The following is an 18,774-nucleotide window of genomic DNA, read 5'->3' as shown; positions in this document are numbered from 1 at the left end:
GCTATTTCACAAACTTTTAGTTTTGAAATGAAAAGATGTATTTCTTAAAGTTATACATCCATTTTGAAGAAAAAAATCATCAGCCTATAGTTCAAAAACAAAGATAAAATTCTGCTCACAAAAGCTGTTTAGTAAGCAAAGGCCTTAATGTAACTTCAATAGTAATCCATAATGTGCTTCACTTTAATCCTAGCAATCATTTTGTAAGAGAAGGTGTCAATTCTGTGTTTAATGGGTGGATATCTCGCTTCAGAATGAAATTCTTCGTATGGATATCGGTTCTATCAGCGAGGTCGCTCTGGGGAAATATGCAGCAAATCTATTTTCATGGTTTGGATTTCACAGCAAGCTCCTTATTGATTTCTGGAAAAAAGAAAATATGTGCCAGCGCTGGAGGTTAAAGGGTAACACAATCAACACAATAAAGAGAGCAGTGAAGGAAAATCCATTTCAGCTTTACTTATTTTAACTATAACTAATTAAAGTCTAATTGGTAAATCATTGAATCCCCCTACTGTCAGGGCCACTAATACAAACACAATGTTGATTTTCCTCTAGCGTATCTTCCCTCCCTTCATGTGGATTATCTCTATATCTCTTGGCCCGCTGGGAGAATTATGGCTCTAATAACTTTCATTCCAAGCCCCTGTAGCATCAGTAAAATGTTTACTGCAAGAACACAGAAAGGTCCTTTGGTGAAGCCATGCATTCGTTACAGGGCCTTTGACTCAATTCGATGTGTATAAATATATCCATTTCATTATGGAGGCCAGTCAAATATTTGTTTCAGCGGTTTTCCCCCCATATAATGTAAATTGCTGCAAGCTGTTGCACTTGGAAAATGTTTTCTCATAATGCTTTTCTGCCTTCACATAAATCACAGCTAAATGTTGCATTCAAATGACTACAGACAGACAATTTATTCTTGGCTTCCCTCTTCCCCCTCGAGAAAAGCTTGCGGCAAGAGGGTCGCTTCGGAGTTTAATGGTGACTGTCATTATTTGTTGACAGTTGTTCATCATCATTTCCAATTTTATTGTTTTTTGTTTAAAGTGTATCTTTTTTTCTCTCCAGTTGTGACCGCTGTCAAATGAAGTGAGGGGTGAAAACATGTCAAGAATTAGGCCACTGTGAGGCAACGGGCGGATGACATGACATCTTTTTTTTTTTTTTTTTTTTGCAGAGATATTTATGGTGAGGTTATGGGGGGATTCTTGATTCTTATAACCGGCCTTGTATATTGCCAAGAATCCTGCTGCAGAGATACACTCATAAATATCAATCCGCTTCTTACTTGACGGCATGCTATGAATTTCACTGCACTCAAATTCAACTACTATGCATCCAGTCTTCCACGCTACACCCCATAACCAGAATCGGACACCTGGGAATACAAACTTCAAATCCATACTGACATTTTTACTCCCCTTTTAAAGGATGGATCATTTTGCATGATATACAGCGTTCATCGTCTCTGGGTAGCGAGACGATCCAGTGGTGAAACTCTAGTTCCCCAATAACAGAAAGGCAGAAGTGTCCTGTGCAGTTGGAGTCGGTGCTGCTGCCGAGCGGCTCTGGGTCAGCTTTAACTGAGTCTCAGCGGGACTCTCCGAGGCGCAGGCGGCTCGCTGGGTAAGTGGGCCTAAAGTCGGGGTATTACGGAATCTGTCAGCAGTGGCAATCCTGGAAAATCCTGGAAAAATCTGTGTCTTGGTCTGCTAACAGAGGTCCTGCATGATAATGAGGATGTAGAGCAGTAGTGCAGTTGATGGTGTATTGAACTAGGCCTAGATAGAGTATAACCACAACTGTAATTGGGCATAGTGAGAGTATACCCACTTATCAGCCTAATGCTGCGTTCAAGTCATGCCGGAATTACCGTAAATACGAGCTGCCGACTGGGGAAAAAAGCATTCACATCACATCATGGATTTGTTGTGGGCTGCCATATCTCCCACTTGGCATCCCACTTGTGGAAGCGTGTCAACACTCCAGCAAATCCACTGATGTCGGCAGTCCCAACATAATAAAAATCGAAATGGTCAGTTATATTCACATTAATGGAATCAACTCTAGTTAGAAAAAGTGAGTAATGTCTGCTGCAATTCGTTTATGGTTGATTTACAATTTTTAAATAGAAATTATTTTGGATATGGCCGTTCCAGCGAATTAAACACGTGAACGCCTCCAAGTTGTAGCAACAAGACGTCATCCTCTTCCTCCGCTTCTTCCAATAGGATGTGATCACTACATAATGACCAGTGATTTTTAATGGAAGGGGTCACAGTATACTCATCTCCCTACACACTAAACTACTGATAACAAGGCCCTGGTATCACCTGACTGGATCAGACTTTGTTGACACAGGAACCAGACGTCTCATCTGGATACATTTAGAAACCATTTGAATAAAAAAAAAAAAAAAAAAACGTGATCTGTCCTCTATGTGGTAAATTCCCATTGTTTATCGTAATAGTTTGACATTAAGTTTGCTTTATACTCAGCGGTTAGTCAGCACCTGAAGATCTTTGAGTATCCGTAGCCCATATTGCGTTTCTGCTGCATCATGCTTTACATTTTCTCCGCAGATGTGCATTGGCCGATAATTCATCCCGTATTACAGCTTAGCTGGCCGAGTCATGGATTCAATAGATCACCATTAATCACACTGACCTTCCTCTCAACCAAGCCCATCTAAAGCCCATTCATCCCCATTTGCCATGCAGCTCTGCGGGTCGATAATTGGCAAAGCAAAACACAGATTAAACCCAATTTGGATGGTTTCAACTTGAAGCTTAACAGACGCAGCCTGGCTCAGCTGAACTGGGGTTCACTCCGCTCAAGCCCTCTCTGCCTGTCTGAGGCTTCGTCGGGCGGGGACCGCAAAATCTAAATCAAATCAGCCTGTTCTCTCTGTTTGTATTTGCGTGTCCATGTCTGTGTGTGTGTGTGTGTGTGTGTGTGTGAGAGAGAGAGAGAGAGAGGAAGAGAGAGAGGAAGAGGGAAAGGGAGAATTTGCTCTGTGTGTGTATGCATGTGTGTGAAAGAAAGTGTGTGAGAGAGAGGGAAAGGCAGAGAGAGAGAGAGACAGAGAGAGAGAAAGAGGGAAAGGGGGAATTTGCATGTATGTGTGTTTGTGTGTGTGTGTGAAGGAACGTGTGTGTGAGAGAGAGAAAGAAAGAGAGGTAGAGAATGTGTGTGTGTGCGTGAGAGAGAGAGAGACAAAGAGGGAAAGGGACATTTTGCTGTATGTGTGTGCATGTATGTGTGTTTGTGTGTGTGAAAGAAAGAGTGTGTGTGTGTGTGTGTGTGTGTGTGTGTGAGACAGAGAGAGAATCTGAAATGTGTGTGTGTGTGTGCGTGTGTGCAGAGCGTGCAACAGTATTCCATCCACTGTTCCCTGCACTCCCATCGCTAATAGAAACCAACTCCCAGCATTCAACCTCCATTTGTCTCATTAACCTATTAGCTTAAAGTTTAATTGCAGGATGTCATAAAATGATTTGGTCTATGAGTAATGACAATATTTCGGCTCCATAATGGACAGAACAAAGCAAACTAAAGCAAAGCAAAGCAAAGCAAAGCGCAGCAGCGGTTTGTTTTCCTCCCTCACGGCATGTCTGGCCCGCAGCTTTGGGCCTACCTCTCGCTCGGATAATTGTTTACTGGCGAGGGTTTTTTTTCGTTGCATGAGGGCAACATCACGGCAGGATAACAAACTAATGACTAATTTCATGGCTGTTGAGTCATTTTAAAAAGGCCATCTTGAGGATCTTATTGCAACTTTAAAGAGCAACTGTGTCTAATCCGACAGCTGCTATTGGAGCTACCTATTGTCAACAAAGTATAATTCCCGTGTAAAAGAAGCGTGGCGTGAGAATACACGCTAAAATGCCTTCGCGCCAATTACCGGGCTTTTTCAGGGGCCTGTTAAAACGTAATCCGATTAAATTCCGCTTATCGAAGTGATGCTTCCAGTCGGACTGTTGCTTCAGGTTGAAGTTCAGAGTCGATTCAGGAGGAGCAGAGAGGAGAGATTCCTCTCCGCAGCCACGGGAGATGACCCCTAGGTGGCAGTGCGCCTCATAAAACCGCCCCCGACTGCAACAACAACAACTCATTTCACATCACTCCAATTACAAACGTCTGCTCTTCCTCAGTCGTACCCCCCCCACCCCCCCCACCCCTTTTATTTGCTCCGTGGGCAACGAAACTAGATGACAATGCGTCCGAACAGTTGATAAGTTATGATCGGTTCACCCCCCCCCCCCTCCTCCTCCCCCTCCTCCCCTCCCTCTTCCCCCTTTAAACAGCGGCCTGATAGGATCTGTGAGGCGCGGTGGGCATGTATAGTGTTACTCTCATCAAAGGCGACTGAATGGGGGTGAATGGAGGATGATGTGTGTACTGCCTCTGCTTAGTGGAGGCATTTCCAGCTGGCGCCAGGGCAGAGGAAACCCACTGAGACACACAACAACACACACAGACACAGGGGTCAGCCCGGATTCACCCCCCCACCCCACCCCCCCCCACCCCCCCTTCACCCCCCCCCCCCCCCCCACCCTCCACCACCACCGTGCCTCTTGGCCTCTGCCTCCTCTTCTCCAACCCCCCCCCCCATGCCTGCCCGCCTCTCATCTGCTCTCTCTTTCTCTCTCTCTCTCTCTCTCTCTCTATCTCCTTCATCCTTTTTTCTTTTCTTCTGCTCTGTCATTTCTCCCCTGTCCTGTTTCTCCTTTTCTCTCTCTCTCTCTCTCTCTCTCTGTTTTAGTTTGTTTACCTTGCGCCTCCCTCTTCGCTCTCGTTTCCTTCTTGATCCCCTTCTCCATCGTTTTTTTTTTTTTTTTTTTTGAAGGGGCTGCATCATAACACCTCCCGTCTAATCAGCTTGGGATGCACAGAGAAAGAGAGGGAGGGAGAGAGAGAGAGAGAGAAACAGAGAGAGAGAGAGAGAGAGAGCACTTACATCACCCCAAAGTCTCCCCCCTCCTCTCGAACATTCCCTTGGTTTGAGTGACATCAGGGCTCAGAGGAATTTGATTATGGTGGATGTTAACGGCTAAATGACTCTTGGCACGGCCTCCCTCCCAATCTTCAGGGGAATGCTAAGGGAAGGGGGACTCCGAACGGTCAGGACAAATTAAAAAGCCAACCTGCTATTTTACTGTTGAGATCTGTTGATGCTATAAAGGGGGAAAATGGGGGCTGGCGGCCTTTACGTGACTACTCGGGTGATTTTACGTGATTTTCCCCGGCCCTGAATCTAAGCCTTCTTGGCACAACACGCCATGCCTTGACCAAGCATGGGGTCTGTAAATGCCCTAATAAATACTTTTTAGCACTTTATTTAGTTCCATGCCCTAGGCCAACGCCGTCCAAAGTATGTCACCCGGTAACAGTGGGGAGAAAAAATCCCAAAGGCTAAACGGGGCGTAATGTAGATTTAATTAACAAGCGTGGCTAAGCCCGGGCTCATACATCCATGTGTGCACATACACACACACACACACACACGCACACACACGCACGTGCACGCCATGACACAGAAAGACACATTCCAACATATACACACACCCTAACAAATACTGTAGCATGCAGACGCATGTACGGCATGACATACATAGACACACACACACACAGCAAACACATATACACACAATGTACGTACACACACACACACACACACACAGACACACACACAGACACATGATCGCACACAGACACACACTTATAATAAGGCAACAAAACACATGTACACAACACAGAAACACATTCAAACCTCACACTCATAACACCCACATGCATATACACACACAAACATGCACATGCACACATGCATACACACACACACACATCCTGCAAAACCACACATCCCTGGGTTTAGAGCGATGGTGTGAAAATATGTGAGTGTAAATGAGATGCAGACAGGCTCACAGCAGTGTACCCGAGAGAGAGAGAGAGAGAGAGAGAGAGAGAGAGAGAGAGAGAGAGAGAGAGAGAGGGAGGATGTGGCTTGGCTTTGAATTGCTAAACTAAAGTTTGAGGAGATGGAAGAAATCATATTTTGAATTCTATGCATACTGGTCATCTTTGAGCGATGGACTGTAAAAAAGGAGCTTTACATTTTCTCTCTGGTGGTAATTTAGGATTAGATTTTCTTTTTTTTTTTTTCGAACCAGTCACTCATAGCAAATGTTCCACAAAACGCTTATGCATAAACCTCTTATTGCTGTGTGGCTCAGTGGGTAGAAGTGTCACTTTGAATCCTGCTAGGACCATGCATATTAAAATATATGCACTCACTGAAAGGCACTTTGGATAAAAACACCCACCAAATGGTTCATGTTATGTTAAATCCAACCACCAAAATTGCAACGAATCTCAACGAATCATTAATTCAGGTCGTTATGGGTAATAAATCCAAATCAACAAGGCCCATGATGAATGAGAGAACTCAACACTTTAGTCATTTATTTTCTGTTCAATCAATGACATCAGAGCAGATGGGTCTGATATAAACGTTTGGCACTTGAACCCAGGGGGATAAGCTGTGCTGTGATCTCACCTTCTTCCTAATCATATGAAGAGTTTTGTTCCAAAATAAGATATCCGCCATTTGAAAAAGAGTGACACTCTTCAAGGGAGACAAAGAGAAAAGGTTGGTCAATCACGAAATGAGTGATGGCACAGAATTGAAACAAATTACAATAGCTTTCAGAGGATAGTGGGTAATTTTTGATCTTGGTTGACAAAATGGAACTGGTGCTTTGGAATAAAACTCGTCATACTTACATAGCACAATATAAAAACACAGCTTTTCCATCCAAAAAACACCAAAGAAACTACAGATAAATAGCCTGCTAAATATAGTAAATAAATAGGAAAATGTTAAGACCATAGAAGCCTCTAGGTAGTACATTTTTAAGCACTAATTATACCTCCTGCATGATTAGAGCTGCTACTTAGTACATTCATATAATGATCTTGATGAGAACTAAACTACCCTCCTGATTATCATATCATACACGTTCATTTACAAGAGCTTTAAGAATACTTCCATCAACATAGACCAAAACAAAAATTGAGTGAAAACTCGGATGAAGCGTGATTGGCTAGTTTTTACAATCAGGTTGCACATACGAACACACAGCATCAATGAGATTTTTATATATTTTTTTGTAATTGGAAGTTAAAAGCTTTCAAGTTTTATCCTTTAGTAGGTAGCTCACATCCCAGTGTAACACTAATTTAAGTCTTCAGGTGAAGAACCATACGAGTCTATTTTGAAACAGCCCACACACTCAGCTGTGTAATTCAATCCAAATCATTTTGAGTGTGAATGTAATACATCACTTCAAATAACACAGCCTCTTCTGACTGAAAGTACACAGTATTGCAATTTGCAGTTTAGAGATGAGATTTGGAATCACTCATCTAAAACAAAATGAAAACGGACTATTACGGTTCTATCTATGCGGTTCAGTTGTGAGCACATTCACTGATGATTTCATACATTCACTTCTGACTACATGAACAGACAGCCAGATAGGAACACAGGCTGATGAGGAGAAACTAGCAGAAATCTCGTTAAATCTTGTTATCTTCACTTCTCACTGTGAGTTCTCGCATCACTTTCTCTCCTCTCACCTCTCACTTTCTCAGACAAGTACAGAGACAAGTACACACATCACATACACATACGCACAAATGATGTGTGCGCATGATTGCATGCTCGCACCTACACACACACACACATATACACACACACACACACACACACACACAGATAGCTCATTGCAGAGTCTTTGTTTACTCGGAGTCGTGACTCAATAACACTGCAAAAGTCAGGCACATTCTCCGACACTTAACTAACATTCCTGGCTTCTAACCACGACAACTCATGTTGAATCCCCCCCACGTACACACACACACACACACACACACACACACACTCAAACACACTCACACACACACATACACAAACACTACCACAGTTAGGTATTAACTAGTATTAACTATTAACAGAAAGTAATTAGATTATATTACTGAACTTGAGTAATCTTGTTTTGGAGCACCAGAGTGGCCAAGTGGTCTGAGAGACTGTCCTGGGGCAGGCAAAAAGATTAATTTCCCTCTTGCAGATCCGTAGAGTAAGACACACACACACACACACACACACACACACACACACACACACACACACACACGCACACAAAACTACCTCCCCCATCAGCATTTTCTTCCCTAACCCCTGGATTCCCGTTCCATCATCCCCTTCATTCCTCTCCCTCTTCCACTTCTTTGAGCGGCTCGCTGCCTCTTTTGGCCATCTCAGCCTCCTTCAGAGCGCTGATGACAGGTAACCATGGCGACGGCAGCTCGGGCCCGGTCCTCTTGACCTGGTTCAGGTGACTGAGGGTGGCGTAAAGCCCGGCGCCGGCGCTGGCGCTGCCACGGCCGACCGGCTCCTGCTGCTGCTGCTGCTCTGTGTAGTACATCTCCAGAGCTGCTGGGGTGCAGTGCTTCTGCTGCCGAAATGGAAAGACAAAGACAAGTGGTTTTTTTACGAGCTGGAGTTGATCTGGATTTTGTTGCAGCTCAGATGAGAAATCGCTCTGACATTTACAACACAGAACACACTTACTCCCACAGCGTCACCGCTGAATGTATGTTTGTTGCTAAAAATTGTTTTTTTTATAAATACTGGTTAATAAACTCTTCAAGGAGATGTTTGATGTGTTACAACAGAAGCACAATGGATGGAAAAGCTGTAAGAAAGCTGTGTGAAATTTATGACTATGAGATTAAACAACTGTGACTTTATGACTGTGATATTAAATGACTAAAGTGTCCATCATGCTTTATGTAACATCGTATGGTATTGTGCAAGTTGCAGAATCACTGGAGCGTGGATCAAGGACTTTGATATCGCTTGTGTAGCTTGTGTAAAGCCCTAGAGGACAGAGTGGTTAAAGCATCAGTATGTCAATGATGTACACTGGTGTCTCATGAGATGTTTTGCATCGAGGTCTCTGTCCACAGTAAAGTTAGGTTGTATGTTTGTGCACAGCAGGGTCAGAAATTAATGAGGGCCCGGGGTGGAAATGCCCTTGAAAGTTCATAAAATGTTTAAAAATGAAGGGGGCAGAAAATAACCCCGATAATGAGGAGTAAACTTTGCATTTCGACCTGTTCACATCTTATTTGTTGAGTTGTCAAATACTCATGCGTGAATGTCCCCCGTGGGCCACCGTAGGTGATTTGTGGGCGCCTATGACCCGTTTTTTCTAATGCATTCTGGGTGAGAAAAATGGCCCTTTTTTGACCAGAAAACAACTGAATACGCAGCCTGAAGCAATAGAAAATGTTGGCACCACACAGCTAGCAGTACAAGAAAATGGCGATCTCGCATAAACCACTGCACCAACAAAAATAAAACAACCAATATCATAAAAAACCTCAAGTATTGAGGGGTGGAAGATGATTGGTGACAGTAGGGAAAATGGCACATCCTGTTCTGTAGAACCTGCCGCAACATTGCAGCAATGGGAAAGAAGTTAAAACAAATCATAGTGGCATAAATTGTTGTACCACTATGTGTTTATTTGCCAATATGCAATGCAAAAGTATCATTTCATAGCTCAATTTCCCACAAAAAGGACCAAAATTCATCTAAAAATCAGAACAAGAAGTTCATTTCTTGGCCTGGTGCACAGGGACAGTCAAAGATTTACAGTATCAATACACCGCGGCTTGCAGAGCCAGTTTCGGTCAAGCTTTCATCTCTCCAAAAGCATCCCTCACACACTATTTAGAAACCAAAATTTGCCCAGGCAGCAAAATTTTGAGCAGATGAAAGCCGTATGGCACGGGGAAAGGCGGAGGGGAATGAAATGAAACGAACCCAACTTCTATCCTGTCAACCCCAAACCCCGGGGAAGAGCCCCCCTGCGCCGTATTGGCCTAATGAGCGTCCCCTTTAGGAAGATCCACTACCTGACCTTCCCTCACAGCGAGCAGTCCGGCTCTCAAAAGCGCGGCGGTGTACGTGCCAAACCAAGACGACGCCACCCTCCATTCTCCATTCTCACTCCTCTTTTCATGTCTCCAACAACGCATTAGCAGGAAAAAATGCTGAGAGCAAACTGTAACCGGCAAAAACTTCAAAAGCTTTGCCGGAAGGTCCCCCCCCGCCTCCCTTCCTCCCCCATTCCCTTCCTTGCCTCCACCCCCCCCCCATTCCCCCTTCACTGTTAAGCCTTTAATCACAGTTTAGTCACGCTCAGCCCTAATTAAAGACCCCTCCGATTCACAGGCGGGCGTCCCAATCTCTGCCTGACCAGAAAGCAGTCTCTCTCTCGCCCCCTCTCTCCCACTCTCCCGCTCTCTCATTTCTCTTTTCTTCTGCGAGACAGGCCCTTTAACTAACGTGCGTGGCTGTGCTGGCTCCGTACGCGATGCCTCCAAGGTGTCGCTGGGAGATAATGGGTTTGTGTTTCCAGCTCCGGTACTCCGAGAATCCCTCTGAAGTCTCAGATGTGAGGATGTGCCGAGAAACAAAGCACCAGATGAGGTGTATTGTAGACAGTGTAAGTACCCTTTGAGTGGGTGTCTTACAGACTACTTGGGACTGGATAATGTGAGCTGAAGTCTGTGTTATCCGAGGGCAAGTCCCAGATATAAGGCACCTTTGTTGCTTTCTGCTACATTGCAGAAAGACAATGTAGCAGAAACAATGGTCAATATGTTTAGATGTTCTTTCTTTCCCTTTGTTTATCCTATAAATCCATGTGTGTGTGAGTGTGTGTGCGCGTCTGTGTGTGTATGTCTGTGTGTGGGCGTGTGTGTGTGTGTGTGCCTGAGTGACTATATATGTGTTTGTGTGCGCTTCATTTACCTCAAGGATAAAATTCACACTGAACAAATGACAAGCAAAAACAAAATGGTTAGATGCAAACGAATGCTTTTAATGACTTGGACTGTGTGTATGTGTGTGTGTGCATCTGTGTTTGTATGTGTATATGTGTGCTTGTGTGTGTGTGGGTGTGTGTGTGGGTCTATATATGTGTTTGTGTGCGCTTCTTTTACCTCGAGGATAAAATTCACAATGAAGATGAGTTCAAATAACACCCAAAAACAAAATGCAAAACAAGATGCAAACTAATGTTTTTAATGACTTGGACTGTGTGTGTGTGTGTGTGTGTGTGTGTGTGCGTGTGTATGTGTGTGTGTGTGCTGACTACCTTAAGAATGAAGCCCTCTGGGCAGGTAAGCTGGTCGTACCACATGGCCTTGTACATGAGTAGGAGGAGCAGGCTTGTCAGGAAGGCCAAAGTGATGAGGATCAGACCTGTGATCTGGTCAACAACACACATGCACACACACGAATACACACACACACACACACACACACACACCTTTTCAACAAGAGCTCCTACATTATCAGAACCTAACCAGATTCCCAGACCAGACATCAGGTTCTTGTACCTTGGCTTTCTCCGAAACATCGCTGTAGAAGTTGATATTCAGCTTCCTGATGTTTGGCACGTACAGCTTGTTCTTTTTCTTCTGCTGCAGCTGGTACTGTGTTGTGGTTTTCACAATTACCTGCCGCAAGAAGAATATATTGTCACTGTGACTTCCCTGGAAAACGCTCAGAACTCCTAATTTGCCATATTTTGGATTTTACACTGCAGTTGATGGATGGTGTTGTCGCCGATGTTTAGTACGTGTTCCATGATCCAGGGACAAAGCCGATCCATTGAAAATACATTGTTAAACGTCAGAAAAATACATGAGCATCATTTGTAAAAGCCACCACTTTTTTTTTTATCAATACCTGAAAAGAACATTTGGGAAATACAAGTTGTTTTCACCACCGTCTAATCAGCCTGCGGAACAGAGGCTGCCGCTGAGCTTATCATCCCACCACAATATGTTTCTGAGGGTTTTCTTCCTCTAATACGCGTTCAAAGAGCTACTTAGATAGCGTGGGCCGATGCCAAGGTTTCCCTGGGATGACAGTTCAGGTGAAGGTAGACACGGCAGCCTCGGGTGTCGGGGTTTTACGCTGAGAAGGTAAGTACGCCCACATGAATTTTAATGGTGTTTGTCCAGACGTGTTATGTAGCGAGACGAGCTGCGCTGAGCACGTGTTGCAGTCTGTTGGCCCAGTCTGTGGCAGTTGTAATGCAGGGTTTGTTGTGGTCGTGCAGCACAAAAAAAAAAAAAAAAAAAAAAACACAAGTAGGCACATACAGGCAGAGTCGCAGACTTAATAGGCCGTGCTTACCTTGTCTGGGAACGGCTGCTGCAGCTGGTTGACCTCCAGCGGCGTGATGAGGGGGATGTTATCAAAGCCGTCGTCCACAGACGGCTGTTTCTCCAGCTTATCAGACAGATTGCTGCCCAGCTTCACCATGGCTGCCTGGCTGCCTGCAGAACGCCCCGACAGATCTGAAAGCAGGGAGAGGCGGCTCAGGTCGGGCTGACTCAGACTGTGTGCTTTGTACCCCGACTGCTGACGGCTGCTTGTAGCGCTAACTGAGTGTCCCGAGTGTCCCGAGTGCTGCGAGGACACTTCAGACTGAGACAGGAGGGAAGGAGGAGAAGACGACAGCGTGATGATAATGATGAGGACAGGACAGAACAGGATGGGCGAGGGCAGGATAAAATAGAATAGAATAGAATAGAATGATACAAAATATTGTTGATACTTGATGATGATGATGGTGAGGATAGGACAGGATAGGATAAGACAGAATAGAATAGAATAGAATGGAACAGAACAGAACAGAATAGAATAGAATAGAATAGAATAGAATAGAATAAAATAGAATAGAATGAAAACATATTGTTGATACTTGAGGAAATGTGTCTTTAGCTTCACTCTGGTTAATTAAAAACAAGCAAAACACCATAAATACATAATAAGAAAACATAAGCTTTGAGTATAGTGCAACACACAATTTCTGGTATAGGTACATATTTGCCAAATTAATAATTCAATAAGGTTATGGCACGTGGAATTATAATTATGCAGCCTATAGTGGGGGTAAATTAAGATGGCCTCCTATGACTGACTCCTACAGGTTTGTGTTTGTAACCATCCTCATATGGCTGCCTATTTTCTGTCTGTTCAACAAATCCCACAGTCTACAGCAGACATTGTTTCATAACAATCTATTGTTTACGATTCATCTCCCATATCTCAGCTCCATCTCCTCTTACAAACTCTTATCTTCTGTGTTTATATGATCGGATTGTAAATCCAGCACGCCGCCTTTGTTGATGCCACCAATGCGCCCCACAGTGCCGAATGCGTCTTCGCTGATAATGATGCCATTTTCCCTCCTCGATCAATAGATCATCTAAATGTGGAAGCGAGAGGTGAGGAGCCACTTATCTCATTCACACAGTGCAACACAACACCTTCCCCCATCCAAGGGCCCCGGAGGCCCGCTGACGCCACTGACTCACAATGATGATGCACACAAGGAGGCAGAGATCTATGGGCTGTATGTTCCAGAGGAAGACCTATTAGACCCTGATGCACAGGCAGTGTTTCTTGTGATAAAGGCTGTAACAAAGGCCAGTGGACACATGCACTGTGAAGAAAAGATTTGAAAAAAACATATAGGATATATAATCGCTGTCGGGTTAAAACCTCCTAGCTCCAATATTGGTGATTTTTCATGTTTTCATTTCAATTTAAGGTGTCCATGCTCCTCCAAGGGTTGAGAAAATCTGACAACTCTTGGGTTTATGAAACACTTTCAAACCCCACTGGACACTGAAACTGAAAAATGCATGGCTGTCAAGCTAGAAATAAGGCTGTTTTGAAGCAAGTTTTGGGCATTTTTTACCCGACAACAGTGATAGTATATACAATCCAGTCAAGAATGCTGGTAAAAAATACTCCCATTTAACGGAAGCCATACAGTAAGCCCGTCCACTGATGCAGGATCAGTTGTCTGCTCACATTTCTCAGTTTACAAGCAATGTAAGAGCAGCGTTTGTGAAGAAAAGGATATAGGAGCGTACCACTCAAGGCTACATATCCAGTGTCCTTGGTGGCTACGTGAGTGGGCGGCTAAAGTGGTCATCTGTGCTGCTGACCACCATTTTCATCCCCACAGTTGGAGTGGAGTGTGGGTACGATGAATCACCCAGCATCTGTGATTCACAAATGAGCTGAGTGTTGCTGTCAAACACCTCATGTTCCCTCGCTCTGACAGGGAACAAGTTCAGCAAATGGAGGAGCTGGGTTATATCAGTATGGGGGAAGTTTTCCAGCTTTAAAATAGGATAATTCTGCTGTTTCTTTATGTTTCATGACAGAAATTATGTCCAGTGTAAAAAGAGCAACAATAGCCTGGGATGATGGCATGATTATGCAGCTGTAGCCTATTTATCACCACAATTAGCAACCAAATCTAATTATCACCAAATGGGGCAGGAGAGGCAGTTTCCAAAAGGTGAATGCATGCTGTTATGAATTGGTAAAAGCAGTTCTGTTTGCGCCCGTGCCTCTCAAGTTCTTCAGGGTTCACTGGTCATGCATAACTGAACTTGCTGCATTGAAGAATGCTGCGACAAGATGTAGAGACTGTAGAACCAGCAACCAGAGGACAGAAATATGATGTAAAAACACATAAAAGGCTGATATATTTTCTATGTGATACAGAAAGGTCTGAAGCATTTTAGCCGTTTTATGAAGCCTATTTTATGATCTGACACCTCATACATGTTCCACCTGATGAAGAACGTTCATTTGTTCTGTAAAGTCTGTCGCCTTGGGTTATAAAGGGACAATCGAATTAAAATACACATGTTTTTCGCCTTTTTTTAATCTGCAGGCTGTTGCAAATTACAGTGCTATTCAGCATCAGAGGGAATGGATAGTCCGATCCCACTTAGACGGTTACAAGATGGTGAAGCCTCTCCATTCATTCCTCATAACAAATAAATAATTATGAATTAACTAAATCTATTAGTCACGATTGCTTGCCGACGCATTTCTCACAGCGAGATTTTCCGCAACGAGGCTCCGGAGCGTCTCAATTAAGGCTTTTCCTACCCGCAACCTCATCTATCTAATGAACAAATAACGCGCCAGCAATTAGAGCAAATATTTATCAACGAAATGAGAATAGCAACTTACTGTGTTTTGCTCGCCGGTAGCCTGTGGATTGGATTGGACTGGACTCCGCGGATGCTGACGGGGAATCGGTGTGAACGCCGGTTACCGTGGTGATGTGTGATTCACGGCAGGACTGCGCATGTAATTCGGTAGCCTGAACCCGTTCCGTCCTCCGGAGGAAATTGGCAGCTCAGTATGAATGCGCATCTTAACGTGGTTGAGGGATTGTGGCTGATGGGGAAATTGCATTTCTCTCTGGAAATCATATCACAGCGATCTGAGTGCGCGTCATTAATACACAGCACAATGCGGCACGACGGGCCTGCATGCGCTCAAGTCTGCTTTATCTCTCACTGGAAACAAGCACGAGAGCCATAGTGTTAGTGTTAGAGTAACTCATCACCCCGTTGCACAATTATTTAATAGCTCCAAAGCATTTAGTTTGCTTCAATTGAATATAAAACCCAGTGTTAATATCAGAATAATAAATGCAAAACAAAATAAGTTAGGGCTCCATCTTGTTATGCAGCTGGCCCAGTGTTCAACCTAGACTGAAAGTGACATATGCCACTTAATGCAACAGGTTATAATGCATTCTAACTTTTTTGTATTTTTCAAATTACCTTATTGTAAAGTTCAGACATTTATTTCTGGGTTCTTTACTCTTGAATGGAAGGTATCTTGCTGTGAGGAACAACAGGCCTACATATTACTTCTGAGGGTTTTGTGATCCATGGTGATCCAGTTCACCTCTCTCAATAAAAGTGAAGAGGTGATGCATATGTAGAGGTGTGTGTGTGTGTGTGTGAGCAAGAGAGAGAGAGAGAGAGAGAGAGAATTTGTACAGTATGTGTGGTGCGTGGTGTGTGGCCTGTGTTTTTGTGAGTGTGTGTGTGTGTGTGTGTGTGTGTGTGTGTGTGGGAGAGAGACAGATAGAGAGAGACAGATACACAGAGAAAGAGAGAGACAGAGAGAGAGAGAGAGAGAAAGAGAAAGCATGTATGTAATGTATGTATGTATGTTTATACTGTGTGGTGTGTGGCATGTGCTTTTGTGTGTGTGTGTGTGTGTGTGTGAGAGAGTGTGTGTGTGTGAGAGAGCGAGAGAGAGAGAGAGAGAGAGAGAGAGAGAGGGGGAGGAAAACAGTGAGAGAAAGAGAGAAGCAAAAAGAGACTGATGGTGTAGAAAATGAGTGGGAAGCAGGAGCCAGGCTCGTCTGCAGAGTTAGATCAACCTTTTCATGGCAAGAGGACCCATGCTGCTTCCGTCTTTGGATATGCCTGACTGTATGAATTCATTATGCCTTTAGGGGAGCACTCGTCCAAAAATCGGCCCCGGGCCCCCCGCGCCCCCCTGCCAACCCATCAATTGGGCCTACATTTATTATTTTGACCTTTACTTTGCGGGGGAGTGACATCAAAGTAGATCCTCTATTTCTTGCTCTTTAAGGAGACGGAGGTGTCATCCTCACAGTGTGAGAGGCAGACTGCAGGCCTGCGCTGGTTTTGTTGTCAGCGAGGAAGAGAGACGGAGCCTGGGTAGACATAATTAAAATGAGAATCAATTAGGCCGTGGTCTATGGAAGAAAAAGTGGGTGAGGGTGGGTGTGTTAATGTGTGTGGGCATGTGTGTCTGTGTGTGAGTGTGTGTGCATCTATGTATGTGCTTATAAATCTTTCTGAGTTTCTATTGTAGTTTTTTTTTTTCTGATCTGAATACTTTACTTTCATTCATTAATAAATATTTCAGAAAATACTGATTATTTGATTATTATTGGATAATAATCATCTCTCTGTCTCAACAGTTATATATTTAAGGCACAGTATGTTTCCTTGTGTCTTTTGAAACTTCTTGAATAATCTATTTATGTTTTCATCCAATTTTAAAATTGAAAAACCTACTAAACTGTAACTCTCACAATCAATTTGTTCCATTCCAAGTGATAAGGGACAAATCAACCTACAATCCATTCAAGACCCATTCATTCATTGTTATTGAGTCTGAAAATATCAATAAAGTGAATAAAAGCACATTTTAGCGGCTTCCTCAGAGTTTTAGAAGTCCAAAAAGTTTTCCTATGAAGCACTGAACGAGCAAAGTCTCTGCACATTCGGTCCCACCTACAGTTCCCAAAAAGATATTTTACAGTAAATTGGTTCCAATGGGGCACAGTGAATTCTGAAAGTCTTGGAAGAGACCAAAAATATCATATAATTTGACAGTTATGCCCCATAAAGACAAAGATAGACTGGATGAAAAACTTCTTCAGCCAATTATTTTAATTGACTGATGAATAATGAGTTATTTTGCACACAAGATCAACATTTTATAATATTAAAATTTTATACAAAATGTGCACTCCCTTTTAAGTGGAGTTTCTTATGAAAAGACAGATCGCTCTTTCTGAAAGTTTATGAAAAAAAAAAATATGAAAAAAATGCAGGCTGTCATTTCATCTCACATCTAAGAATGATTCTGGCTGCTGTACTTGGGGTCACTTGCAGTTGAATTTGAAGCCTCGCTGCCACACTTATCAACATGATGGAGAATAAATAATCATAGCCTCACTGCGTTTCCCATCGAGCGAGCAGTAATAGTTCACCTGACTGTGGATTAAAGCTTGCGATAGCGCCGGTGTGGTTTTATTTGATGCGGAGCCGTGATGTAGTGGTAAATAAAAAAAGAAAAGTGTTTAAACCAGGAACTCCAGTTGGTGTTCACCATAAACAAGACACACTGCCTCCGTGTGTCGCCTAGTTTCACCTCCTGCCACTTCAGAAGGCCACACACACACACCTCTACAGTATTTACTATGGACCAGTATACATCCAGACTGTGGTCCGGCCCTGCATCACTCCAACTGGTCTCCACTCTTCTTCTCCCTCCTAACTCTCTAACACAGCAGTCTTCCCAGTCCAGTCAGAACAGTCAGAGTCAGAGTCACTCCCCGTCTTCCCTCACAGACTGACAACTCTTCCAGAACGTCGCCCTCTTCCCACTGAATTATTTCCCCCTCTTGCTTTCTAAAAATATCCCGTCTGTCTCTCCTCCTTGGCTCTTACTCTGTTTCTTTCCCCAGCGCTCACTGTTACATGATCACTCCATGGTCAATATTATAAAGGCACTAAAGGCCCTGACATTTGCACTTCCTTAATTTTGGTTGCTTGTCATTTTTTTTTTTTGGTGGTAAAGGAATTGAAGCCTATTCTGTTGCGCTCATTAATTCTGCATGAGAGCGTCAGCTAAATGCCTCAAAATGTGAAATGTGCGGCAATGAAAAGGAAAAAAGAAATAATGGGGCTGCTGTCCCAGATCTTTCTTTATCATTAGTTTTTTGAGGATTCAGCACTCAACCTAAATCATTAAGCTGAGTCGAGCATTGTGTCCTATAAAATGTGAAATGTGAGTTGGGCAGTGTGGGAAATTATCACGGGCTCAAAGTTTCCTATTCCTCATTTCAATAACGATATAAAACACTTTTTTGTAATACAAACAAACAAACCCAGAATAATTATGTTCATCAGAGTGTCATATTTTTTGCATTCAGTATTTCTTGAAAAACAACAACAACAACAACAGAAAAACAATTTCAGTGTATAATAAAATATGTATCCACATTTCAGGTTAAAAAG

At 43.4% G+C, this 18,774-nt stretch overlaps 2 protein-coding genes across 2 annotated transcripts in view; both read right to left on the bottom strand.

Annotated features, from left to right (window-relative positions):
• The window catches only part of LOC139917216 (ATP synthase peripheral stalk subunit d, mitochondrial-like), a 232,760-nt gene that overhangs the window by 29,948 nt on the left and 184,038 nt on the right, over positions 1-18,774 (bottom strand). The gene's annotated exons all lie outside the window — the stretch shown is intronic.
• On the bottom strand, positions 8,277-12,421 carry caly (calcyon neuron-specific vesicular protein). The gene is made up of 4 exons (XM_071906302.1): positions 12,293-12,421; positions 11,488-11,607; positions 11,244-11,357; positions 8,277-8,528 (listed from the first exon to the last, which is right to left on the bottom strand). Exons 1-4 carry the CDS (start codon positions 12,419-12,421, stop codon positions 8,277-8,279), a joined length of 615 nt encoding a protein of 204 aa, XP_071762403.1.

The sequence above is a fragment of the Centroberyx gerrardi genome, chromosome 3 (assembly GCF_048128805.1).
Source record: "Centroberyx gerrardi isolate f3 chromosome 3, fCenGer3.hap1.cur.20231027, whole genome shotgun sequence".
Lineage (NCBI taxonomy): Eukaryota > Metazoa > Chordata > Actinopteri > Beryciformes > Berycidae > Centroberyx > Centroberyx gerrardi.
Note: the sequence above shows the minus strand (reverse complement) of the source record. Positions and strands in the feature narration are given on the sequence as shown.

Bases quoted from the DNA above. Each gene is read 5' to 3' on its own strand.
- caly (XM_071906302.1), bottom strand. From the start codon at position 12,421: ATGGTGAAGCTGGGCAGCAATCTGTCTGATAAGCTGGAGAAACAGCCG. The intron at 11,608-12,292 runs GTAAGCACGGCC...TTCTTGCGGCAG, and splicing joins AGCAGCCGTTCCCAGACAAG to GTAATTGTGAAAACCACAAC. The intron at 8,529-11,243 runs GTAGTCAGCACA...CCATTTCGGCAG, and splicing joins CAGAGGGCTTCATTCTTAAG to CAGAAGCACTGCACCCCAGC.